Here is a 27,076-nt window from a genome sequence, read left to right as displayed (position 1 = left end):
ACGGTTTCAACTATTTCCGAATATTTTGTGTAGCAAATGCCAGCTAATAATCATCTAGATATGCTGTTGTTAACTTCCCATGAATTATTAGGAGCAATAAATCAGTTTAATGGTAGCAAAAGTTTTCTTTTACGCACTGATGAAATGTACAATGAATATTTTATTTATCCATCTAATAATTTTGGAGAATCTCATGTAATGGAAAAGTGCCGACACTATTAACGTATGTAGGTCTGCAGCTCAGAATAACTCCGTTCTTTTCATGAGGTTATTATTTCCAGTTATTACAACGCTATAATTCTCCAGTCTGTGCTTCTTACCATACGTTGCGGTAACGAAGTCAGATTGTCATCTAAGGCCACTATTTTGCCTTAGTTTTGGTTCGTAATATGTGTTATACATTCCCTCTTCACTGCTGCAGAAGCTGTTACGACATAAGAAGCTCACCTTCACAAAAGTGCTCATCTAGCAGTCAAATGTCGAGAATGATGACTGCAACAGTAAAAATTTTGTTTTACCTAATGTATGTGTGATAGTAAGGGATTGCTATCCACTGCAGAATGTATTAGTTTTACATGTGATTCAGTAGAATTGATTATTAGTTTGTTAACCATTAAGGTACATTTTGTATGCTGATAATTCGAAGCTCTGATTTAGGTAGAATAAAAAATCATTACTCGTGGGGTTTTTATAGATCAGTGCTGAATACAGGCAGTGTTGGCAGTTTCAGGAAGTAACAGTGGTTTAGTGATCGGATCATAAATGAAGTTGTTATTTTATTTAGAAGCGTGCGATGTACCAAAGCGATCTAAGGAATGTGGCTGCAACCTATAACTGATGTTATGTAACAGGAGGCTCTCATAATTTTCTAATAGTTTTCATTTACATTTCACATCAGTAGGATATACTGAATATGTTACACAACGTAAGAAAATAATAAACAAGTGGCTAGTACAGAAAACACACAAATTGCTACCGTAGCTGTTGGATTAACTATAGAAAATAATTGGAGCAGAAATATATTGTGAACTGCTGCAAGGCAGGAGGTGATGAAAAGCGAGGGAGGGAGGCAGCCGTTCAGATCCAGGTCTGGACGCGCGTGCGGCGGGCGGGCGCCGGCGGGCCGTGGTGGCCCATCCCCATCCCCAGCGCCGAGCCGTCGCCCGCGCCGGCCGCTCGTCAGGATGCGCTGTGCGACAGATCGCGTCCATACGGCCGCCAGCGTCGGCCGCCCTCTCCACGGTACGTCGAGTAGCTGGGCGCCATATCCGCGTGCGTCGTCACCGTTTCTGTCGATCCGTGCACCCTCGTCGAACCTGCGCACACAGACTCTGCGGTAACTATGAACTGCTAAGTGTATAACTACGCATAAATTATTGACTGCATTTATTGACTGTTCCGTCTGTTCTTGGTAGAATATTGTCATACATTATGATTGAAAACACACACACCACTGGTGTAATATTCTACAATATTTATCATTTATTTCACAAATCGCTTTTAGACTTTTACGCCATCATCAGGTGCAGGGATAAGTATGTAGTGCAGTGAAATTTCAGTGGACAAAGATTTTAAACTAGTGTATCTACTGAGTGTCTCCATTTAAAGAGGTGAAAAATGTTAATGTTAGGTTAACTGCAGGATTATTCCACTCTAAATTCAATGTAAGATTATTTAACTAACATAAAATATGTAACACATTAACTAATGAACTATATACAAATTACAACAGATGTTCATAGAAGAAAATAAATTGAACAATAAACTTTAGTAACATATTCCAAAAGTGTGTCTGAACAAAATAGTCATGTCTTTAACTGATCCTAAATACTAAACAGATCAGACGCAATAGTAATATTAAACAGGTATTTGAAGCAGCTGTGACTGTGGAAGTAAAATCTTTAACACAACAAGAGAAATTATAGTAACTGAAATAAAGGAAAATGGGGCATGTAAGTAGGACGGGTAATTTAGAACATCGTCTGGATGATATTATGAGTACTATCTGCAGTTAGAATTGGTGATTGATGAAAGTGTGTCTGGTTATTCAGTAGTAAGCTCGGGCAGATGGACATATATTTATTATCTTCCATTATTTTCTGATAGTTCATCTTCCTTTTATTATGGTTGGGCGGCCGCTGTGGCCGAGCGGTTCTAGGTGCTTCAGTCCGGAACCGCACTGCTGCTACGGTCGCAGGTTCGAATCCTGCCTCGGGCATGTTATGTTTGTTATGTCCTTAGGTTAGTTAGGTATCAGCAGTTCTAAGTCTATGGGACTGATGACCTCAGATGTTAAGTCTCATAGTGCTGTGCTTAGAGCCATTTGAACCATTACGGTTGTGATGTAATATTTTATACGTTCACCTAGTTACTGTGGTATTAACATCTTTTATGTTACTAAATAGTCTTACATATCATTAACTCTGAAACAATATTTCTTTTTTGTCCCTAAATTTAACAGTAACATTTTTCACGTCTGAATATTCTTAATAACACCATTACTAGTAAAGACAGTAATGACTTTAATATGGCACTAGACTAAATGGGTATCCATTTATTAGCAGAACTCATGGACAATAAGTTCCCAAAGTTTCAATCATGAATTCACATACGAAGTGCCTGAAAAATTAGTAAATGCGTGACGCGACGTTCCTGCCACGCCCAATTTTTGACGAAACACTTGAATGCTAGCTCGGTGAACAACGATTTCGTGGATTAATTTGAAGCAAACTTGAACAGATACACGTAGAAGGCTGTGATATATGCTCTTTCGTCTTACAGACCTACTGCGACTCTGTTCCGTACCTCAGAAACAAAAACAAAAGCAGCTGTACTGTTTATGAAGAAGCAATTCTTGTTTTGCCCCATTTTCATCTGCTACAGTTTTCGTAATTGCAGCTCATGATAAGTTCTTGTATTTAATGTTGGGAAAGTAGAGAGGATGAAGGTATTACAGAAAATAAATTTTAAGATAGGAAATTTCACTGAAGACATCTTGCGAAATATAGATTTACAGCACCTCTCTGCAGGTGAAAAGTCAGTTGAAGAGAGCAGAAAGCAAGAGACGGGAAGAGAAGCCTTGAAGGGAAAGAGGATCCAGAGTACAAACTTTTGGTGACGTAAGAAAGCACGTTAGGTTGAACTTTAAATTGCTTATCCTGAAAATAGTTTTTCAAAGGTTTATGTACATTCTTCTCTAAATCTATGAAGGCCAGAATTACGAAATTTTGTAGACTTATTTCTATAGACCCAATAAATGTAGTCTCAACAGGATATTCTGAAATTATGAGTGTAAGTTAAGATATAGGGCAAAGTGCTTGGAAGTTTGCATCCACATCTACATCTAAATGATTACTCTGTAATTCACACTTAAGAGGGTTCATCGAACCATTTTCATACTTCTTATCTACCATTCCACTATCGAATGGCACGTGGGAAAAAGGGAACACCTAAATCTTTCCGTTCCAGCTCTAATTTCTATTGTTTCATTATGATCATTTCTCCCTGCGTAGGGGGGTGTCAACAAAGTATTTTCGCATTCGAAAGAGAAAGTTGGGGACTGAAATTTAGTAAATATATCTCGCCGCAAAGGAAACCGCCTTTGTTTCAGTGACTGCCACCTCACCTCGGGCATCATATCAGCGACACTCTCAGCCCTATTGCGCGATAAAACGAAAGGAGCTGCCCTGCTTTGCTCTTTTTCGATGTCCTCCGTGAATCCCACCAGGTAAAGATCCCACACCCCGCAGCCATATTCCAGCAGAGGGCGGACAAGTGTAATGTAGGCTGTCTCTTTAGTGGGTTTGTCGTATCTTCTAAGTGTTCTGCCAAGAAAGTGCAGTCTTTGTTTCGCTTTCCCCACAATATTATCTATGTGGTCTTTCCAATTTAAGTTGCTCGTAAATGTAATTCTTAGATATTTTGTCGAATTGAGAGCCCTTACTTTTGTGTGATTTATCGTATAGCCAAATTTTATCGAATTTCTTATAGTACCCATGTGGATGACCTCGCACATTTCTTTGTTTAGTGATAATTGCCACTTTTCGCACCATACAGAAATTCTCTCTATATCATTTTGTAACTGGAATTGATCGTCTGATGATTTTAATAGACGGTAAATTACAGCGTCATCTGCAAACAATCTAAGGCGACTGCTCCGGTTATTACTCAGATCATTTATATAAATCAGGAACAGCAGAGGGCCTACGACACTACCTTGCGGAACGCCAGAAATCAATTCTGCTCTACTCGATGATTTACAGTCTATTACTACGATCTGTGACCTCTCTGAGAGTAAATAACGAATCCAGTCACACAACTGAGACGATACTCCATATGCTGGCAGTTTGATTAATAGTCGCTTGTGAGGAACTGTATCAAAAGCCTTTTGGAAATCTAGGAATATGGAATCACTCTGAGATCCCTTGTAGACAACACTGATTATTTCATGGGAATAAAGAGCTTGGTGTGTTGCACAAGAACGATATTTTCTGAATCCGTGTTGGTTATGTATCAATAAGTCATTTTCTTCAAGGTGATTCATAATGTTCGAGTACAGTATATGCCCCAAAATCCTGCTGCAAATTGAGGTCAGTGATATGGGTCTGTAATTCACTGGGTTACTCCTAATTCCTTTCTTGAATATTGGTGTGACCTGTGCTACTTTCCAGTCTTTAGGAACAGACCTTTCGTCAAGTGAGCGGTTGTATGTTATTGCCAGGAAAGGCGCTATTGTGTCTGCATTGTCTGAAAGGAACCTGATTGGACCGGAAGACCTGCCTTTCTTAAGTGATTTGAGTTGTTTCGCAATACCTAAGATATCTACTTTCATGCCACTCATGCTAACAGCTGTTCTGGCTTCGAATTCAGGAATATTTACTTCGTCTTCTTTCGTGAAGGGATTTCGGAAAACTGTATTTAGTAACTCCGCTTTAGTGACACCATCATCGGTAACATTTCCATCGCTGTCGCGCGGTGACGGTATTGACTGCTTTTGCCACTGGTGTGCTTTACTTATGACTAGAATCTCTTTGGGTTTTCTACTATATTTTGAGACAGTATTTCACTGCGGAAACTATTAAAAGCATCTCGCATTGACGTCTGCTCTAAATTTCGAGCTTCCAAGAAAGTTAGCCAGTCATGGGGATTTTGCGTTCTTCTGAATTACGCATGCTTTTTTCGTTGCTTCTGCAACAGTGTTCTGACGTTGTTTTGTGTACTATGGTGGATCAGTCCCGTCTCTTATTAACTTATGCGGTATGAACCTATCTATTGGTGTTGATACTGTATCTTTGAATTTGAGCTATATCTTGTCTACACTTACATAGTTAGCTTGGTAGGAATGGAGACTCTCTCTTAGGAAGGCATCAAGCGGATTTTAATCTGCTGTTTTAAATAGATATATTTTGCGATTATTTTTAGTGGTTTTGATTGATATGGTTTTGAGCCTCATTACAGTGACCTTGTGTTCACTAATCCCTGTATCCGTCATGACGCTCTCTGTTAGATCAGGATTATTTGTGGCTAAGAGGTCAAGTGTGTTTTCGCAAACATTTACAGTTCGCGTGGGCTCATGAACTAACTGTTCAAAGTAATTCTCAGAGAAAGCATTTAGTACAATTTCGAAACATGTTTTCTCTCTACCACCGGCTTACAGAAATATAATTAAGAATTTATTAACGTTCTCTTATTCAGGGTATCGAAAAAATTTCATGACAGAAACTTACTACGTGCTAAGACATTACACAAAGAAAATTTCGTAGACTTCTCGTGAATAGTTTCTGAGAAAAAGGTACACGCACTAGTTTTTGAAAACAAAGTTTTAAAATTACGTGAGAAAAGTCGAATATACATAACCCAAGGAACTTAAAAGTAAATGTGTTAATTTCATCATTTCTAGTACACTGACCCATTCTGTACACTGAGACATTTTAGTATGACTGGCATACAAGATAAATTTGTATGTTATCATCCTTCTCAAAATTAAATGTCTTTTATCACTAGCATGTACAGCATAAAAAGAATAAAATGCTATAACTGTTTGGCCAGATTGGACGATCAGTAGCCTAAGAGGGGTAGATATATCTTTTTTACGAACAATACTTGTCAAGAAGACGTCACATCTCTGGACTTTGAAGACAGTCACATCAGTCATTTGTTTTTTATAGATGAAATAGTTGAGGATAAGAGTGTACATATGACATTTAGCATGGAAATAAAGGTGTGTCACGCAACTGCTGTCAAAGTTTTTTTTCCATAAAATTGTTTGTGACACTAGTAATCGAAACTGTCCAATCAGATGGATGGACATGTTGGTGGAGAGATCATCCTAGAGTTGGAATTATATACAAGGTTTCGTGACGGACTTTTCGCTGCTATGCCTGCTATAAGGAACTTCAAAAGTATCTGACAATTAAGTAGACACTTTCCTTGAGACTCTGCTTGTGCACGTAAGTGATGACCGCCAGTGAGTATCCAAGGAAATGCCCTGCTATCGCATGCCAACTAGGCAATCGTCACAACAATAGGGTGCCATCGCTCATGTGTAACTGCCGCACTGCAGATAGATTCATGACCGAAAATCCAAAGAAATATTCCCATCACAGTATCCTACCAATGCTCCGTTTGACTGAGAGCAATAAATATAACCCAGGAAAAACGCCCCTGAGGTTTTCATTAATATGAGGGCAATATTATTCTTTCCTGATTTCGAACATTATGATGGAAACATGATAACTGCTACGTTGTGTCATTAAATTATTTCTGAAAGTACCTAGCCAAGGTAAAAAATAGAAATTTTGTGAAAACGCAGCAACTGTACTGTTCTAAATTTAGTATAGTAATACTGCTGGAGCACTTAAAATCTCATATTTATAATTAAATTGAAATATCACACTCAAATGCAGTTATCTTGTAGCTAATAAACTTAATCGATGCTAAGTAACTCCCAACGTGTTGCCTTAACAAAATTCAGTACCACAGTATTCGATCACAATATTTACATTCATCGGTTTATTTAATGTTTAGCTTGTAAAATTAATAGAGGAAGCAACGAAGTGTTCATTTTGCTGTTAAACTTAAGTTCTGTCTTAGTGCTTCCTCAACAGGTAGCATGCAACCGCATCTCCAGACATACCATGGCCTGATGAGAACTAACGCCTCCAAATTTTTTATATCGAAACACATGAAGCTTTTCGAATAAAATAAACGTTATTAAAATTCTGCATCTTTATTTTTCTTCTCTGCATGTTTATTTCTCAACACAGTCACCCTGGTAACGAACACATTTCTCCCAACGTGGAAACAATTTGATGATACCGTCACAGTCGAGTGTTCAGCTTTGTAGACGGGACCATTACCTCACCCCTTCTTGCACCGCTTGATCACCAGTCCTCCAAGATCTTCTTTAAGCTTTGGAAACAGATGAAAATCGGACGGGACCAATTCGGGTCTGATGCCAGTGAATCCAAGGCATCGGATTGTTGTGGATGTCTTAGCGCTCCTGTGTGGTCTGGTATTGTCCTACTGAAGGCGAGGGTGTTCTATATGTGGGCATGCGGCAAAATCTTCGAATTCGAAACTCAGATACAGCTCACTATTTCTCACGCACCGACCTATTTATATTACACACCACCATGTTACACGCTACTATTCAGAGTCCTGTAGCGCTACAGGGCTGCAAATTTGTAGACATGAAGAATGTAGTAGCTTTTGTCTTCTTTAAAAAGATTTAAGACTTTTTACATAAAACAATCGGAAATTTTACTTTTCAGCATCCCCTTGTATAATTTATGTGCAGTCTGTACACTGACTTACTCCATACTACGTTGACAGAAGTCGCATAGTTGATACAATGAAGGTAGCCACCAGATGATGTGTGTGAAATCTACTTTTCAGCGTGGTTTGTCGAAAACGGTGGAAAGGCTGAAATTTTCACAAATGACAGACGTAATTTGCTTCATGAAATGCCAGAAACCATTATCTGTATTGTTTGAAAGTTAATCGTGCAGCATAGAAGACGATCCATTTCAAAACAAATACACTAGTGCCCAAAAGTTAAGTATAATCACGAAAACACAAAAGTAAAAGGCTAAAAGATGAGCCATCGCCTGATATCATCATAAATATTTATCTACGAGTACTACTTAATCGCTTTGTGTACGGAAGGAATATTACGAGCTGTGAACAGCGGCGTAGCTGAAAAATAAACCAAGTACTTCATGAGTCCACTCATGTCTCAGTCTCGTTTGCGCGTTCATAGCGATCACAGTTTAGCCTTTTCGTGAAGTTGGCAACGTAATGCCACAAAAACTCCATTTTGATCCTGTTTTGAGTGGTAAAATACTGGGCCACCTGGAAGCAGGCTAGGCCTAATGTCTCTGTATCTATATATTCCACAAAGTGTCATTTCGAGTCTTTGGCGACGGCTGTTTGTCGGAGACGAGTCCTAGGTCGGCCAAGAATAACCAACCCACTGCAAGACCGATGTATGACCGTAACTGCCAGAAGAAATCGGAGTAGACTTGCAAGACAATTACGACACGGTATTGCGGAACCTGTGTTGTTCATATATACGATGCAATGTTCCTTAAGGGCGCGTAATGTCCGGAGGAACCTTGCATCGTATTTATAAACAACACAGACGCTGCAGTTTCGTATTTATCCGCCTACAATGGGCAAACGGCTTTCACTTAAAGTTTCTCTCTGTGTAAGAACATACTTAATAAATGTATGAGTCCAGGTTGTACACACATGGCTAACGACATATTCAAGTTTGGGTCTGGCCTTGAGTCGCGCTCGGATAGCTTAACGATAAGGCGGCCACTGGCAAATAGTGGAAAATCCAGGTTCGAGTCGTCGTCTGGCACAAATTTTGAATATCATCGTTCCATTACACAGCTGATGGTTGTCTATATTCTCAAATGCGAATACATTTCATGCAAGACAAGTGGCTGCAGAGCTTTCAGCTGCCTCTGGATTTGCTGTATCCCGACAACCTGTGTGTCTGAGGCTCAGAACAGCAGCTGTGTTTCTCAGACGTCCTGCCGTGTGATTCTCGATCATTGCACCACAAAGAAGGGCCCATGTAATGTGTAGTCAGCAGCATTAAAACTGAACCTTGAACGAATGGCGCAATGCGCTCTTCATAAAGATATACCGCTTCAGGCTGGAAAAATGATTCTCGTAGTATATTATCTGGACGGAACCTGGTAGCTGATACAACCTCAGGAACATCGTAGAAAAAGACCGCTTTGGTGGTAATGGTGTCATGGATTGGGGAGGCATTACGCTGAATGGCCGTACTGAGCTGTGCATCTACGGTGGTGGTCGGAGAAATTCTGTAAGTCCACATGTTCGCGTTTTCAGAAATGTAGTGGGTCCAGATTTCTTCTTTATGGACGATATCACACGTCCACATCGAGCTGTTGTGGGGGATGAGTTTCCTGAAGGTGAAGGCATCCGTCGCGTGGAGTGACTAGGTAGGTCTCCGGATAAGAATCCGATGGCACTAGCTTGCGATGCATTAGGGCCAAGGGAACTTACAGACCCCCGCATCATTCTTGCTGAGGATTGGAAAGACTGCACAAAGAGCTCTTGAACCATCTCTTACAGATAATGCCACGGCTATCTACAGCATGTGTGGCTGTTAGTGGTAACCATATCCCATATTTACAGTTTCTTTTTTTGTGGAGGAGATATCCCAGTTCCATTAATTGCTTATCAAATTTGGTCTCCAAAACTTTCCTAACACTGTGTTTGGTCACTCTTACATGCAAAATATCTTTTGAGTGGGCAGTAGGTTGTTTAGTAATCCTTCAGAGATCCTCATAACGTAACACGTCCTCTTTTCATGATACTGCTTAACTTCTGCATTGTAGTTTAGTTTGGTGACAGGAGACGAAGAGACATCAAAATGAAAATGGGGTAACCATATTCACCAATTTAAAGAAAAGGGGTACATTCGTCTAATAGCACAGTAATGAGCCATAAACTCGCACGGAATTTTATGGAAAGTAATCCAGGTACGCAAATAAATGAACCTGATGTTAGTTTTCTAATAGTATACCCGTGCTAGACTTTCGTAGGGCCAGCCGATGTGGCCGTGCGGTTCTAGGCTCTTCAGCCTGGAGCCGCGTGACCGATTCGGACGCAGGTTCGAATCCTGCCTCGGGCATGGATGTGTGTGATGTCCTTAGGTTAGTTGGGTTTATGTAGTTCTACGTTCTAGGGGACTGATGACCTCAGATGTTAAGTCCCATAGTGCTCAGAGCCATTTGAACCATTTTTTGAACATTCGTAGGATTTTGTGCAAACAAGGCAAAGTATGAATACTCATGTTACACAGCTGGGGATCAAAATGGGAAGAAACTGTATTTCTAAAATAACTCTGAAGACTCGTATTCCGTACATCTTATAAAAATAGATTTACGTATTTATGAATGTATGTATATATGTATGCTATAAATCTCCTCCTAAAATACGGGATCAATTTCAACTGAACTGGGTACACGTATTACTTACTTTAGGTAAATCACCGCTGTGGGGTACGACTTGCCTACGTACTGGGGTGGAGGTGAAAAATCAGTGTAGCACATGTCGCTCAAATAGCCATAGTTCAATCATCCAGTATATGTGAACGAGGCCACTTTGTGACTTCGAACAAACTTTACACATAATTTTCAACATTTATGAAACTTATTCTCCCTGACAACCCCCACGAAATGATGAGAGGAAAAAAAAGTTTAATGCTCACAACATTTTTTTCTGTTCATGCAGTAAACCAACCGAGTCGGGCATGACATTTTAATTTATTACTTTTTTACTGCTAATTATATCCGAGATAGATTTTTCAGGCAGTATCCATATATATCACTGAACGCACTCTCAAAATAATATCATAGCACTACAATAAGTTCAGGAGATATGACGCCATTAACACAGAGATGCAGGGAAGACTGCCGCATGATGCAAGATGTTTAAATTTATTACCTTTATATGCCGGCCGGAGTGGCCCAGCGGTTAAAGGCGCCACAGTCTGGAACCGCACGACCGCTACGGTCGCAGGTTCGAATCCTGCCTCGGGCATGGATGTGTGTGGTGTCCTTAGATTAGTTGGGTTTAACTAGTTCTAAGTTCTAGGGGACTTATGACCACAGCAGTTGAGTCCCATAGTGCTCAGAGCCATTTGAACCATTTATTACCTTTATGCTACGTAATCTACACTCCTGGAAATGGAAAAAAGAACGCATTGACACCGGTGTGTCAGACCCACCATACTTGCTCCGGACACTGCGAGAGGGCTGTACAAGCAATGATCACACGCACGGCACAGCGGACACACCAGGAACCGCGGTGTTGGCCGTCGAATTGCGCTAGCTGCGCAGCATTTGTGCACCGCCGCCGTCAGTGTCAGCCAGTTTGCCGTTGCATACGGAGCTCCATCGCAGTCTTTAACACTGGTAGCATGCCGCGACAGCGTGGACGTGAACCGTATGTGCAGTTGACGGACTTTGAGCGAGGGCGTATAGTGGGCATGCGGGAGGCCGGGTGGACGTACCGCCGAATTGCTCAACACGTGGGGCGTGAGGTCTCCACAGTACATCGATGTTGTCGCCAGTGGTCGGCGGAAGGTGCACGTGCCCGTCGACCTGGGACCGGACCGCAGCGACGCACGGATGCACGCCAAGACCGTAGGATCCTACGCAGTGCCGTAGGGGACCGCACCGCCACTTCCCAGCAAATTAGGGACACTGTTGCTCCTGGGGTATCGGCGAGGACCATTCGCAACCGTCTCCATGAAGCTGGGCTACGGTCCCGCACACTGTTAGGCCGTCTTCCGCTCACGCCCCAACATCGTGCAGCCCGCCTCCAGTGGTGTCGCGACAGGCGTGAATGGATGGACGAATGGAGACGTGTCGTCTTCTGCGATGAGAGTCGCTTCTGCCTTGGTGCCAATGATGGTCGTATGCGTGTTTGGCGCCGTGCAGGTGTGCGCCACAATCAGGACTGCATACGACCGAGGCACACAGGGCCATCACCCGGCATCATGGTGTGGGGAGCGATCTCCTACACTGGCCGTACACCACTGGTGATCGTCGAGGGGACACTGAATAGTGCACGGTACATCCAAACCGTCATCGAACCCATCGTTCTACCATTCCTAGACCGGCAAGGGATCTTGCTGTTCCAACAGGACAATGCACGTCCGCATGTATCCCGTGCCACCCAACGTGCTCTAGAAGGTGTAAGTCAACTACCCTGGCCAGCAAGATCTCCAAATCTGTCCCCCATTGAGCATGTTTGGGACTGGATGAAGCGTCGTCTCACGCGGTCTGCACGTCCAGCACGAACGCTGGTCCAACTGAGGCGCCAGGTGGAAATGGCATGGCAAGCCGTTCCACAGGACTACATCCAGCATCTCTACGATCGTCTCCATGGGAGAATAGCAGCCTGCATTGCTGCGACAGGAGGATATACACTGTACTAGTGCCGACATTGTTGCATGCTCTGTTGCCTGTGTCTATGTGCCTGCGGTTCTGTCAGTGTGATCATGTGATGTATCTGACCCCAGGAATGTGTCAATAAAGTTTCCCCTTCCTGGGACAATGAATTCACGGTGTTCTTATTTCAATTTCCAGGAGTGTATTTTCACAGGCATTATCAACATAAGCCGCTGATTGAGCGCAGAGAGATATATCGCTGTTCAACACATAGTTCAGGACATACGACGTCATAAACACTGATATGCGTGAAAAATTACCACGTCATGCATTGCACTGTGATTTAATACTCCGTTACCACTAACTCTGTTCACAAGACGTTTACTGGCAGGAGCCATATATACTACTGGATGTGCATGCAAAATTTCACTATTGTACGGCACATACTTCTGGAGATACCAGCGTAATAAATATTATTCTGAGTGAGAATGAAATCGCATGGCGTGATTCACTAGAGGTACAGGTGAAACATACGTATAAATATGTGTTAAGAATGTGATATAGATATATAAATACGAGTTAAGCGTGTGAAATATACCTGAAATATATCTGAAATGTGCGTACTCGGGCAAAGCTATTAGTATGAAGCTCATCCTAAAGCACTGGAGCGATATCAACCAAATTAGGAACTCATATGTTATGATCTGGAAAGAAATACTGTGAGGATAAGAATCACCAACATCTTATTGTGGTGAATGTGATAACGTTCAGAGAGAATGGAGAGGGGGAGATGGACAGACAGCGATTGGGAAGGAGGAGATGGGAGACAAGGTGACGAGGAGCTGTGCAGAGAGAGGGGTAAGGACAGAAGGACAGAGTGTGAAGAGAGAAGAGATGAACAGACAATGGATAGAGGAAGACATGGACAGAGACAGAGGAAGGAAAGGCGAAAAAAGAGAGGAAGAGGAATAAATGAACAGAGAAAGGGGCGAGGAGGGGCTCGACAGAGAGAGGGGAGAGGATATGATGGACAGAGGAAAGAAAGCGGAAGAGATAAACATGCAGAGGGTTCAGAAAGAGATGGGCAGTGAGGGGAAAAAGAGGGAGATGGACAGAGAGAGGGGGAGAAGGAGATGGACAGATAGGGGATGAAGAACAAAATTAACTAAGAGAGGGGAAATGAGGAGACTGGATTATTGGAAGATTGGAATAAATATACACCCAGGCCATGCTGGATACCCAGATAGTTTTAAAAATACACCCCAGGAGTGATATTCTTGTCTAAAAATCACACAGTACTTTATTTAATTAATTTATGTTGGAATAACACCAGCTATTCCGTCTACATTTGGCACACGTCGATTTTAAGTGAATTACCACATTTTTCTTTAAATATAGTAGTACAACTCAGTACCTAGTGTTGCCAAGGTACTCTTTTAGTAAGTCAATCTCCTCCTTCCCCCTCTCTATCCATCTCCTCCACCATCTCTGTTCCCCTTCTCCACCCCTCCAATCTCATTCTTTCCTCTTTCATCCTTTTCTGTGTCCATCTTGTCCTCCTTCTCTTTCAATCAATCTTCTCCTCCTCTCCTCAGTCGATCAGCTCATCTCTGTCTACCCATCTCCCCTCCCTCCTTTCTCTAATTCCAACCCCTCCTCCTCCCTCTAATTGCGTCTCCTCCTCCCGCCTTTCTGTCCATCTCTTCCTTCCCCTCTCCCTGTTCGTCTCCTGTTGTTTACTTTCTCTGTCCATCTACTCCTCCCCATGCTCCCTGTTCATCTCTTAGTGTTTCCTTTCTCAGTCCTTCTCTACTTCCCTGTTCTTTCCTGTATATCTCCTCCTCTTTATTTTGTCTGTCCATTTTCACCTTCCCCTTTCTCTGTCCATCTCCTCCTTGCCCATGTTTATCAATTTCCTACTCTCCCTGTATCTGTTCATCTCCTACTCCCCACTGTCTCTGTTCATCTCCACCTCTTTCCTTTATTTGTCCATCTCCTCCTTTCCCCTCTCTGGGTCTATTTCTTCATTATCATCTCTCTGTTCACCTCCTCCTCTCCCCTGTCTGTGCCCATCTTCTTCTTTCCCCTCGCTGTTAGTGTTTATGACGTCATATCCCCTTAACTATGTGTCGTAGAAAGATGTAATTTTTCTGGTACATTCAGCTGTACATTTGCATAGTTTCTGCAAAATGTGTCGTGAGTACTGTCTGTAGTAAGGAAGTAATGAATTTAAATGTCAAGATTCATGCAGCAGGATGAACTTCTTTCCTTTCATTATTTTGTGGGGGTCGTCATCGAGAAAAAATTTCGTACCGGTTTGTAATTACGTGTAACGTTTGTTGCAAGTCTCTATGTGCTCTCATTCACAAATACTGGGGGACTAAATTGTGGGCATTCGAGTGTAGCGGCCTACACTGCGTTTTCATCCTTACCTCTTTGTAGGTTGGTGGTTCTCACCTCCTATGTTATGTTCTCTAGACAGTGAAGAGATCAGTATATCAAGTTCCGTTGAAATGGGTCCTGTTGTTTAGAAGGAGATGTGCAACACACATACATAAAACGCCCGTCCGCCAGACCTCGGAAGGTCCTACGGTACCAACTTCCCACCGTCTTGTGCTCAGCCGAAAGGCATCACTGGATGTGGATATGGTGAGTCAGGTGGTGAGCTCACCGCGCTCCCCGCCGTTGTCAGTCTTCGTGACCAGAGCCGCTGCTTCTCGACCAAGCAGCTCCGCAACCCATCTCACAAGGGCTGAGTTTATACCGCTTGCCAACTCCACTCGGCAGATGCGGTGTTAGTTAAGCTCGACAGCGCATAACTTTGGTGATCTGACAGGACCCTGTGTTACCACTGCGGCAAGGCAGTTCCCAAACATACATACATACACACATTTTATAATACGCATAGATTTCATTACAGTACATACATAATGCACCACCATATTCCGTTTGTGAAATGTAAAGTTATTTATTTCCTTATTGCCATCCATCACAGGCTTGTTGAATGATGCATTTACAACAACAACATCAAAACAAAACAAAAATTCCAGTGTGTGTGAAATCTTATGGGACTTAATTGCTAAGGTCATCAGTCCCTAAGCTTACTCACTACTTAACCCAAATTATCCTAAGGACAAACACACACACCCATGCCCGAGGGAGGACTCTAACCTCCACCGGGACCAGCCGCACAGTCCAGCGTCCTAGACCGCTCGGCTAATCCCGCGCGGCGAACTTACAAAAATTCGAAAGAAATACATTGCTTATCAGTTAGTAAGAAACAGTCTTACGCCCTTTTCACTGCTTGGTAAAAAGAATGTCACGATATGAGACCATATAAATATTAAGAAAATAAGAGCAGCAATTCCCTACCCTAGATGCACAAACTAGAAGAAACTGAGAGACCCACAAAATGAATAAGAACAAACTTTATAAGACTCATGCTGAAAGTAAAGTAAGAGGGACAACAGAGGAAGACAGTAGTACGAGATATGAAACTATTTGAATTTTTTTAAACATGCCTTACTCATTCTATGCGATTTCCAGTCCCAGAAGGTCTGAGGTGGTACTATAATCTACGAAATTCGTGTCCTGAGAGCGTGCCACGCAAGTCAAAACAAGATTACGGCTTATAAAGTATGTGAGTGTTTCCTTTTTCTCGATTTCTTCACACTCAAAGGTATGACCAGCCTCACATTCCATCCTAAGTGGGATCATCGTGAATAATCATGAACTTGCTCCCATTGCACCCCACCATGTCAAACTTATCCCTCCATTGTCTCTGGGTAACGATCTTATGCTTTGTTTGACACAACTGCGAAGATATTCAGCTTTTTTTTCCATAGGACATGATTACCGTCAAGATCATAACATCATGTTCTATCATGTTTCGTTCGCTGGGAGATGTTACCATCTCTGTTTACGGAAGTCTTTCACAAATTTAGTTTATAATGTACCAGTATTCATCGAGATCGTTAGTCAGGCGCAGTGACTATGATCAAAACATGACTGAAGCCGGCCGAGGACATTGGTGGAGTCAACTGATCGTCCCAAACGACCTACAGAGCGTAGCGCCATACAGTACGTAACTGAGCAGTCCTGAAATGCTTGTGAGGCCGACGAACTGCGATTCAACTACTACAGTCTCTTGAATGATGCCTTGAAAATATTCTGCAACAGCTCTTATAAATGAACATTTGTTGTGGTGAATAACGTAGAGCAGTAAATACTGTGGAATTCTTGTTGTGCCTTGATGCAGAATTTCTGATTTTTTGCAATTGAATTAACTGTGTGTTATACATTTCCTTATTTTTTCCAAGTCCCTTCCTGTTCATAATCTTGACATAAATATTCTTAGTTTTTTTGTTAGTTAATCAGTTATTTACATATTGCATAGCTAATCTGAGTGATTCTTTTATCGATATAATGTGGAACTAGTTAGTTTTTATCAGTGTTAACACTAATCAACAAATTAATATTTTTTGTCCTACTCACACAAAACGAACATTTGTTTTCTACCGCAAACCGGTTTTTTAAATGAATGTAGCACAAGGAGTTGACAAGGAGAAATGATTTAAGTTGCATTTAAATCCTGCTTTGCTACCTGTCACGTATATTATGGTACTGGACAAATGATCAAGAACTTTTATTGCTTTATATTGAACTCCTTTCTAAGCTGCAGACAGTTTTAATAATTGGTAATAAATATCACCTTTATCTCTGATATGTATAATGTAAACCAAGTCCCACGATGAACCTTGTCACATTTCACTTCCTTGTATATACACTCCTGGAAATGGAAAAAAGAACACATTGACACCGGTGTGTCAGACCCACCATACTTGCTCCGGACACTGTGATAGGGCTGTACAAGCAATGATCACACGCACGGCACAGCGGACACACCAGGAACCGCGGAGTTGGCCGTCGAATGGCGCTAGCTGCGCAGCATTTGTGCACCGCCGCCGTCAGTGTCAGCCAGTTTGCCGTGGCATACGGAGCTCCATCGCAGTCTTTAACACTGGTAGCATGCCGCGACAGCGTGGACGTGAACCGTATGTGCAGTTGACGGACTTTGAGCGAGGGCGTATAGTGGGCATGCGGGAGGCCGGGTGGACGTACCGCCGAATTGCTCAACACGTGGGGCGTGAGGTCTCCACAGTACATTTATGTTGTCGCCAGTGGTCGGCGGAAGGTGCACGTGCCCGTCGACCAGGGACCGGACCGCAGCGACGCACGGATGCACGCCAAGACCGTAGGATCCTACGCAGTGCCGTAGGGGACCGCACCGCCACTTCCCAGCAAATTAGGGACACTGTTGCTCCTGGGGTATCGGCGAGGACCATTCGCAACCGTCTCCATGAAGCTGGGCTACGGTCCCGCACACCGTTAGGCCGTCTTCCGCTCACGCCCCAACATCGTGCAGCCCGCCTCCAGTGGTGTCGCGACAGGCGTGAATGGATGGACGAATGGAGACGTGTCGTCTTCAGCGATGCGAGTCGCTTCTGCCTTGGTGCCAATGATGGTCGTATGCGTGTTTGGCGCCGTGCAGGTGAGCGCCCCAATCAGGACTGCATACGACCGAGGCACACAGGGCCAACACCCGGCATCATGGTGTGGGGAGCGATCTCCTACACTGGCCGTACACCACTGGTGATCGTCGAGGGGACACTGAATAGTGCACGGTACATCCAAACCGTCATCGAACCCATCGTTCTACCATTCCTAGACCGGCAAGGGAACTTGCTGTTCCAACAGGACAATGAACGTCCGCACGTATCCCGTGCCACCCAACGTGCTCTAGAAGGTGTAAGTCAACTACCCTGGCCAGCAATATTTCCGGATCTGTCCCCCATTGAGCATGTTTGGGACTGGATGAAGCGTCGTCTCACGCGGTCTGCACGTCCAGCACGAACGATGGTCCAACTGAGGCGCCAGGTGGAAATGGCATGGCAAGCCGTTCCACAGGACTACATCCAGCATCTCTACGATCGTCTCCATGGGAGAATAGCAGCCTGCATTGCTGCGAAAGGTGTATATACACTGTACTAGTGCCGACATTGTGCATGCTCTGTTGCCTGTGTCTATGTGCCTGTGGTTCTGTCAGTGTGATCATGTGATGTATCTGACCCCAGGAATGTGTCAATAAAGTTTCCCCTTCCTGGGACAATGAATTCACGGTGTTCTTATTTCAATTTCCAGGAGTGTATTTCTAGCAGCACACACAGAGCTCGATAAACTGTTACTGTTGTACTATATCTTGTGACAAACTGTTTTGCAGAATGCAGTTATTACACTCAGTGCCGTGAGTTATGAATCTTCTGGCACTCAGCATCAAACTAGGCATAATGGTTAACATCGCTACTTTTGCGTAATGTCTAGTAGAAGCTAGTATGAACTTCAGGACAATTTTTACACTATATCCATACATTGCGGATCACCATGAAATGCATGGCGGATGGCACTTTTTGTGGTAACATATACGAAGGTTTCTTCCCGTTATATTCACAGACAGAGTGCGGGAAGAATGCCTGTAGACACCAATCGGTGCCATCTGCTTTTTGTCTAATATTATCAGCACTATTTCTACAGGGTAGATTCTTCAGAGATGAAAAAGTATTCACAGTTTCTTCAGTGTTTCTAAGCGCGATCTCACGAGATGTACGGCGATATTCTCTAGTGACCGCCAGTTAAAATTTTTCTGCGTTTGAGTTACATTCTGCTGCTACTCTATAAACCTGTGACCACTTATATCTCCCTTATTTTTATACGCTAGATATCCATTGTGCTGCCCATACAGGTTGAGGTTTTACCTTGAGACAAAAAAATATCTGAAAATAGGATTTGTATTAAAAAACGGAAAACTACGTGTTCGATATTTTGAAAATTGCTGTCCTGCAGAACCAAAGTTGTCTCCACCCTTACCCCAGGACGTGTGGCGATGAAAAATTTATAAATCTTAAAGAGGATTATCTCACGTTATTATCGAAACGGATTCTACGGCAAAAATACGTAACATCTGTTTGCAGCACTTTTGCCGTTGCGCGATAGATGGAGCTGCTATCGAAAGGTAACACAACTGAGTTCCAAATCGATATTACGAGAAAAAGGCCTCGAATCAAAAACATTAAAACAGAAGAGAGTAGCAAACGACTCAGAGTTTTGGATGTTTCTCAGTGTAGCTGTTTTGAAACATTCGTTCAGGGGGTGAGCGTGGGGCATTTTTGAAATATTAAAGAGGTACATCCCATTTTTATTGTAGATTCGGATTCTACGGGAAAAAATACGTAACTTCTACATCTGACACTTTCGTTGTTGCGCAATACATAGCTTTGTAATCGAAAAATAACACAGTTAACTTCCAAAACGATATTATCTTCACATAAATGCGTTGGATAAAAAAAAGGAAACAAGATGTGATCACCCTTTGGGGAGAAAAAACTTGTTCGGAGTGTATTCTATCACCTCTTACCAACAGCATGCTTCTTTGTAAGATTTATATGACAGTAAATGCTAAAAAATGTCGACACATACTTCGATGCTTTTGTTTATTCGCACATCGCACTTGGAATGATTCGACATATCTGAGAGGTGTTTCTGATGTAATGTTCGACATATTTCACCATTTAAATTGGCATCGGTAAAGACTGGGCCAATGAGTTTTTTGCCAGTTGGTCCACACCAAACGTTCACATTCCACGAACGCTTGCGTTCAACTTAGCGTAATCAATGTGGGTTTTTCCAATTCCAATAATGCATGTTCCGTCGATTAAACAGCCGCTCTTCGTGAAGGTCGACTCTTCGGAGAAAAATACGCTAGCAAAGAAATTAGGGTATTTCTGCACTTGCTGGAGCGACAAGTAGCAAAATATTACTTCGTTCACTGTCATGAAGCTTGAGATAGAGGGAAATATGGAACGGATGATATTTTATATGTTGCAGAATTCGGCAAACAATAATTCCTGATTCTCGACTTAATTGCCTTATGCTAATGTGGGGGCTGTTTTTCACTGCAGCTAATATCTCAGTTTCATTATTCTCTCGAGAATCTCTTCTTCGACAGTTACTTTCTCATAGCTCCACAAGTGTCGAATAACGCGACAAAAAGAAGCGCGCTGTTGCACCATGTTTTGGAAATGTTGAGAGTAAAGTGTTAAGCATTATCAACATTCCTGCCACTTGCACCATAACTGGAAACTATTCCAGTTTTTTCATCTATCGTAATAACCTACATTCTGACAATCAACGTGCTCAGGTTATAATGGAACTATGTAAGAAACAGATCGATGCGCTTGCAATTACATAAAGTCAAATAATGAATGAATGAATGTTTCAAAACAGCTACATGGAGAAAACTCCAAAACACAGAGTAGTTGGCTATACATTAAGGTTTTTGAGTTCTTCATCCAATGCATTTTTCTTGAGATGATATCGTTTTGGGACTTAATTGTGTTATTTGTCTATTACAGCGTCATCTATCTCGCAACCACAAAAGTATTACACGTATTTTTCCCGTAGAATCCATTTCTACAATAAGAGTGATATGTTCCTGCTTAAGATTTCAAAGTTTACCCCCGCCCCACCTCCTGGGGACGGGACAGGATGTGTCAACGTTGGTATCACCGAACAGCAATTTTAAAGACACCGGATACGTATTTTTCTGCTTATGAATATGAATCGAAGTGCGTGAGCAGTCTTCATATGCGGATCGTCCAATAGTTTTATATAGTATCTATTTTGAGGGAAAACTTCATCTTGCCGGTACCCTATCAGTTAATTGTAGCCTACCATTTACTCTATGTAAAAGTGAGCTTTTTGTTCGCTCCACTTTATATCTCTATACACTGGTGCTCCTAAATATTTGTATCACGTGAGTGACTCTATATGTGAGCAATGTATATTAATTTGAACTTCTTTAACCTGAGAGCTACTTTGGATCAGCTTCATGATTTGTCGTGGTTTAACTGTTTATCACTGGTGTTTTTACTGTACATAAGATGCTGATAGATAACCACATTTTCCAAGGAAAGCCTAAGATTCCAATTAATACCATGTTTTAAGACTTTAAGAAAAATACAGGCAGCAATGGGTTTACTACAATCTCCATAGGGAACAGTTAATATTATTTCGTTGCCTGAACGCGATTTCCATCTATGACAAGACGGTGCATTCTGGCTGTCACAATATTTCAATCGAAAGTTGGTTAAAATAACATAGGAAAGTATTTTCTTTAGAATGCATCAATGGATAAGGCTACTTTTTTCTCTGGCTAATAAATTTTTACCTTAAAATATGTTTAGATTCATCTACCGATGAATATGGGTGACATATGCCGACATTTATGAGGATCACATGGCTCTGAGCTCCATGGGACTTAACTTCTGAGGTCATCAGTCCCCTGGAACCTAGAACTACTTAAACCTAACGAACCTAAGGACATCACACACATCCATGACCGAGGCAGGATTCGAACCTACGACCGCAGCGTTCGCGCGGTTCCAGACTGTAGCGCCTAGAACTGCTCGGCCACTCCGGCCGTCTGTGAGGATCAGTTCTACTTCCTATTCCGTAGTTGAGACTGATCTGCCATGGTGAATACCTCTGCTCAAAGGATCTGCAATAATAGTAGTACAGGGTGGACGTCGTTAACCCACAAATTTTGTATAGAAGTCGACAGAGGCTGAATCGGGCTCTGGGACCTTATTATGTTTTAGCTATCTAAGCTTCTTTTCAGAATCCCTTGTACTGATTACTACATCAACTGTTTTGTCAGCTGTAGGCCGTAAGTCGATAGCATCGGGCATTCTGGTGGTTAAGGCGGTGGACTCGAACTTAGAATGCCCGGGGCTTATTTCTCAAGATCGCTTAACACAAATACCAGGATGATTCAATTAACAAATACTTCGTCGATTTCCTTCCGTTACATTTCAGTTCGAATTTGTGCTTTTTACCAATGATCTCGCGGGGCGTTAAAATCCTTACCTTCTTGTAGAAAGATTTTAGACATCCTTGAATTTCCATTGTTAGAAATATTTCATCACGGGTAGCTATATTTCAACTTTTGTATTGCCATTAGGGTACCTGATTAGTCCACAAACACCGTGACACTATATTTTTTGCCTGTAACAGTAGAAATGTCAGAACAAAGTATCTTCAGGCTTTGGGGAAGGTTCTGTTACCTTATTCTTCTATGATAGCTATGGAAGGCTTAAAGAAATGCCATTAGTCGAGCGCTTTTCGATTAACAGTGCCTTAACTGGGGATATATACGGTGGTTTGTACCTACAGTTCCTTAGTCTCCTTTACTTAAGAAATGTACGGATTCCACGGCCCCTCCCACGGGAAGTTCGAGTTCTACCTCGGGCATGGGTGTGTGTGTTGTTCTTAGAATAAGTCAGTTTAAATTAGATTAAGTCATGTGGAAGTCTAGTGACCGATGACCTCAGCAGTTAGGTCCCTTAGGGACTCACACACATTTGAACATTTTTTCGTATTGCCTGTTTCTCATGGTTCCAATGGCTCTGAGCACTACGCGACTTAACTTTTGAGGTCATCAGTCACCTAGAACTTAGAACTAATTAAACCTAACTAACCTAAGGACACCACACACATTCATGCCCGAGGCAGGATTCGAACCTGCGACCGTAGCTGTCGCTCGGCTCCAGACTGTAGCGCCTAGAACCGCACGGCTACACAGGCCGGCTGTTTCTCATGGAATAGGTACATATGTCTCTAGAGCTTGATCTACATATCGTTTGAATTTGACCCAGACGTCCTCCGTATATCACAGTCTGAATAAAATTTGAAATGTGCTCGTAGCCGCCGAACGTGTGAGCTTCCAGGTGTACGCAGGAAAGTTAGGTACAAATGGTTCAAATGGCTCTGAACACTATGGGACCAAACATCTAAGGTCATCAGTCCCCTAGACTTATAACTACTACAACCTAACTAACCTAAGGACATTACACACATCCATGCCCGAGGCAGGATTCTAACCTGCGACCGTAGCAGCAGCGCGGCTCCGAACTGAAGCGCCTAGAACCGCTGGGTCACAACGGCAGGCAATTAGGTACAATTCCAGGGTAGTACAAGTGGAACAACATTAAAAATGGAAGGTGTAACCACGCAGTAATTTAACGTTAGGGAACCAGCGCCCCAAAACGTTGTTCCTTTACTAATAATAAGAGAAAAACGAAATCCCTACTACACAGTGACATATGTCGAACCATTACATAGCGCAGTGGTTTTATTCGTACAGTAAGCAAGCAATAAAACTTGCACATCATATTTCGTAAATAAAGTAAGCGAAACGTGTGGCACGTAATGGACACCTTTTACGTAGTTCTTTAGACGGACCGCATGTCAAAGAAAGCTACAATAATAATAGTAGTAGCAATCATGGATCGCCCCTGAAAAGTGAAAAATCGCCATTTGTTTCCATTTTACTGAAGATTTAGACTTACGCGCTAATTTTATTTAGTCTTCATTGTTATCACAAATGGATCGATGTTGCTGATCCCAGTCTTTATAGGCTCATACACTGAAGCGCCAAAGAAACTGATGTAGGCATGCGTAATCAAATAGAGACGGGTAAACAGGCAGAATACGTCACTGCGATCGACAACGCCTATATAAGAAAATAAACGTCTGGCGCTGTTCTTAGATCGGTTACTGCTGCTACAATGGCAGGTTATCAAGATTCAAGTAAATTTTAACGTGGTGTTATAGTCGCCTCAAGAGCGATGGGACACAGCATCACCAGGGTAGCAATGAAGTAGGGACTTTCCGTACCACCATTTCGTGAGTGAACCGTGAATATAATTTATTCTGTAAAACATCAAATCTCCGACATCGCTGCTGCTGGAAAAAGACCATGCAAGAACGGGACCAACGACGACTAAAGAGAATCGTTCAACGTAACAGAAATGCAGCCCTTCCCCAAATTTCGGCAGATTTCTGTGCTTGGCCATCAACATGTGTCGGCGTTCGAGGCATTCAACGAAACCTCATCGATATGGGCTTTCGGAGCCGAAGGCCCAGTAGTGTGCCCTTGATGATTGCTCGGCATAAAGCTTTACGCCACGCCTTGGTCCCTCAGCACCGACATTCGACTGTTGATGACCGCAAACATGTTGCCTGGTCGGACGAGTCTCATTTCCACTTGTATCGAGCGGATGGACGTGTCCGGGTGTGGACACAACCTCATGAATTCATGAACCCTGAATGTCAGCAGGTTACTGTTCAACCTGGTGGAGGCTCTGTAATGGTGTGGGGCGTTTGAAGTTGTAGTGATATGGGACCCCTGATATGTCTCGATACGACTCTGACAGGTGACACGTACGTAAGCATCCTTTCTGATCAGCTGCATCCATTCATGTCCATTGTGCATTCCGACGCACTTGGGCTATTTCAGCAGGACAATGCGACACCCCACATGCCCATAATTACTATAAAGTTGCTCCAGGAAAACTTTTCTGATTTAAAACAACTCCTCTGGCCACCAAACATACCAGACATGAACATTATTGAGCATATCTGGGATGCCTTGCAACGTGCTGTTCAGAAGAGATCTTGAACCCCTCGTACTTTTACGGATTAGTGGACAGCCCTGCAGGATTCATTACATCCGTTCCCTCCAGCACTACTTTAGACATTAGTCGAGTTCCTTCAGCTTTCTCGCCCTGGCCCTACACGATGTTAGGCAGGTGTACCAGTTTCTTTGGCTCTTCAGTGTACTTAAAGGGGTACGGGTTTGATTCAAGACAACACAGCCGACGTTTACAGTTCATTGAAAATGATCGGAGTTGACGCATGCAGCACATTTCTCATTCACTATCGTTATAGATATGTTCAAGATGGTCGAGAACAGGTAACGACATCATTCTGAATGGTTGTGTCTTGCCGGAAGCGCACATCGATTGTTTCGACCATCACTTGAGACTACTTAATACGAATGACTCTGATAGAAACCTTGCGTTGTCAAAGGTATCGCGTGACTGGAGACAGGTCACTTCTATTCCGAAACAGCATAAAAGATTCGATGCACACTTACAGAGTATTATCGTTGACGTCCTTCTGTTTCAGAATCCTAGAACTTATTGTATGCTCGAACTTCTTGAAGTTCCTTGAGGAAAACAGGATTCTCTCAAAGAAATAACACACATTCATAAAAAACACTCCTTGAATCACGGATTGCTTTATTTATACGGAACATCCTCCAAATAAGTGATCGGGTCTACAGATACATTCCATCTCCCGGAAGACTTTCGAACCGTACCACATCGGCTACAATACACTAAGATATGATGATACGGCGTATCTCTGCAAATATTTCATTGGCTCTATGAATATTTGACTAATAGAAACCAATACGTTATACTGGGATCCAAATGTTGCACAGAATCCGAGTCGACAACAGGTGTTTTCCGAGGAAGCGTAATAGGTCTTCTGACGTTCTCAGTTTAGTAAAACTTGTCACGCGGTAGCAGAATCTCTATTAGGTAGTGCACTGACCATATGTTATTTACAGAAAAAAGTAGTCATTGCACGAACGTAAGGCAATGCGGAAAGATTAGCTAGAAACGAGAAAGAATGCGATAGAAAATGAGTGCAATGATGGTGGAGAACATTTAGTGCACGTCGCATCATATAAGAATTGAGTGAGACGGTTAGCAGTTTTCTTGAATTGAACGATCACTTAAAATCAGTGTTAGGGAATACACACGGAAGGCGTCGATTTATTGGAAAGTTTCTGGAAAGATACAATGTTCCTCTAAAGGAAGACGCATACAGGATTCTAGTGGCTCCAATTCTTGTGTTTCGTTCCAGTGTTTGGAGTCTTTATCAAGTAGTCATGGAAACCAGCATCCAAATAATTTAGAGATGCGCTCATAGGATAGTAACAGGTTGGTGCCCGCCCGGTTAGCTGTGTGGTCTAACACACTGCTTCCCGAGCGGGAGGGCGTACCGGTCCCCGGTACGAATCCGCCATGCGGATTACTGACGAGGTCCGGTGTGGCGGTCAGCCTGTAAATGGTGTGTAAGGTGGTTTTCCACGTGCATCGGCAAATACGGGCTGGTTCCCCCTATTCCGTCTCACACTATATTGGCGATTGCTGCCCAAACCCTGTCTCCACGTATGCGTACACCATAATTACTCTACAACGCAAACGTAGGGACTACACTAGTCTGGATTGAGACGGAGGCCGATCCACACATTAGGTCTGGGTTCAGTGTGGGGTGGCGGTGGAGTGAGTGGACTGCTGTAGCCTTTTGTGGCTACGGCGAGGACGAAGCCTCTCCTTCATTTCTAGGTCCCCAGTTCAATACATACATACATACATACATACATACAACAGGTTGGTACAGCCCAGTGGTCGCAAATAGCAGTTTTCCGGCCCCTTGAGTGGGGCTGTTCCATAAAATACCACGTGTGGGCTTATGTACAGTGCTAAAGCTCTTGATCATCGTCAATGTAAAGGCCTTTTAGCTGAAATGAAGGGTTAGTAAGCTGATATTCTGCTGCAGAACGAGATAAGCTAATTGTCAAGAGGGAATATTTCGTAATTTATCGCTTGATTATTAACCGAAATTAAAGTATTTCTCCTTGAGAAGGGTATTCACTATCCAGAACTAAC

At 42.7% G+C, this 27,076-nt stretch overlaps 1 protein-coding gene across 1 annotated transcript in view; it reads right to left on the bottom strand.

The window, feature by feature from the left end:
- Positions 1 to 1,179: 1,179 nt before the first annotated feature.
- The window catches only part of LOC126470942 (tachykinin-like peptides receptor 99D), a 306,661-nt gene continuing 280,764 nt past the window's right edge, over positions 1,180 to 27,076 (bottom strand). Inside the window, exon 3 of the mRNA XM_050098991.1 lies at positions 1,180 to 1,316. Coding sequence (XP_049954948.1) covers positions 1,180 to 1,316 — 137 coding nt within the window. The remainder of the gene's footprint in view (positions 1,317 to 27,076) is intronic.

The sequence above is a fragment of the Schistocerca serialis genome, chromosome 3, assembly GCF_023864345.2.
Source record: "Schistocerca serialis cubense isolate TAMUIC-IGC-003099 chromosome 3, iqSchSeri2.2, whole genome shotgun sequence".
In the NCBI taxonomy this organism is placed as follows: Eukaryota; Metazoa; Arthropoda; class Insecta; order Orthoptera; family Acrididae; genus Schistocerca; species Schistocerca serialis.
Note: the sequence above shows the minus strand (reverse complement) of the source record. Positions and strands in the feature narration are given on the sequence as shown.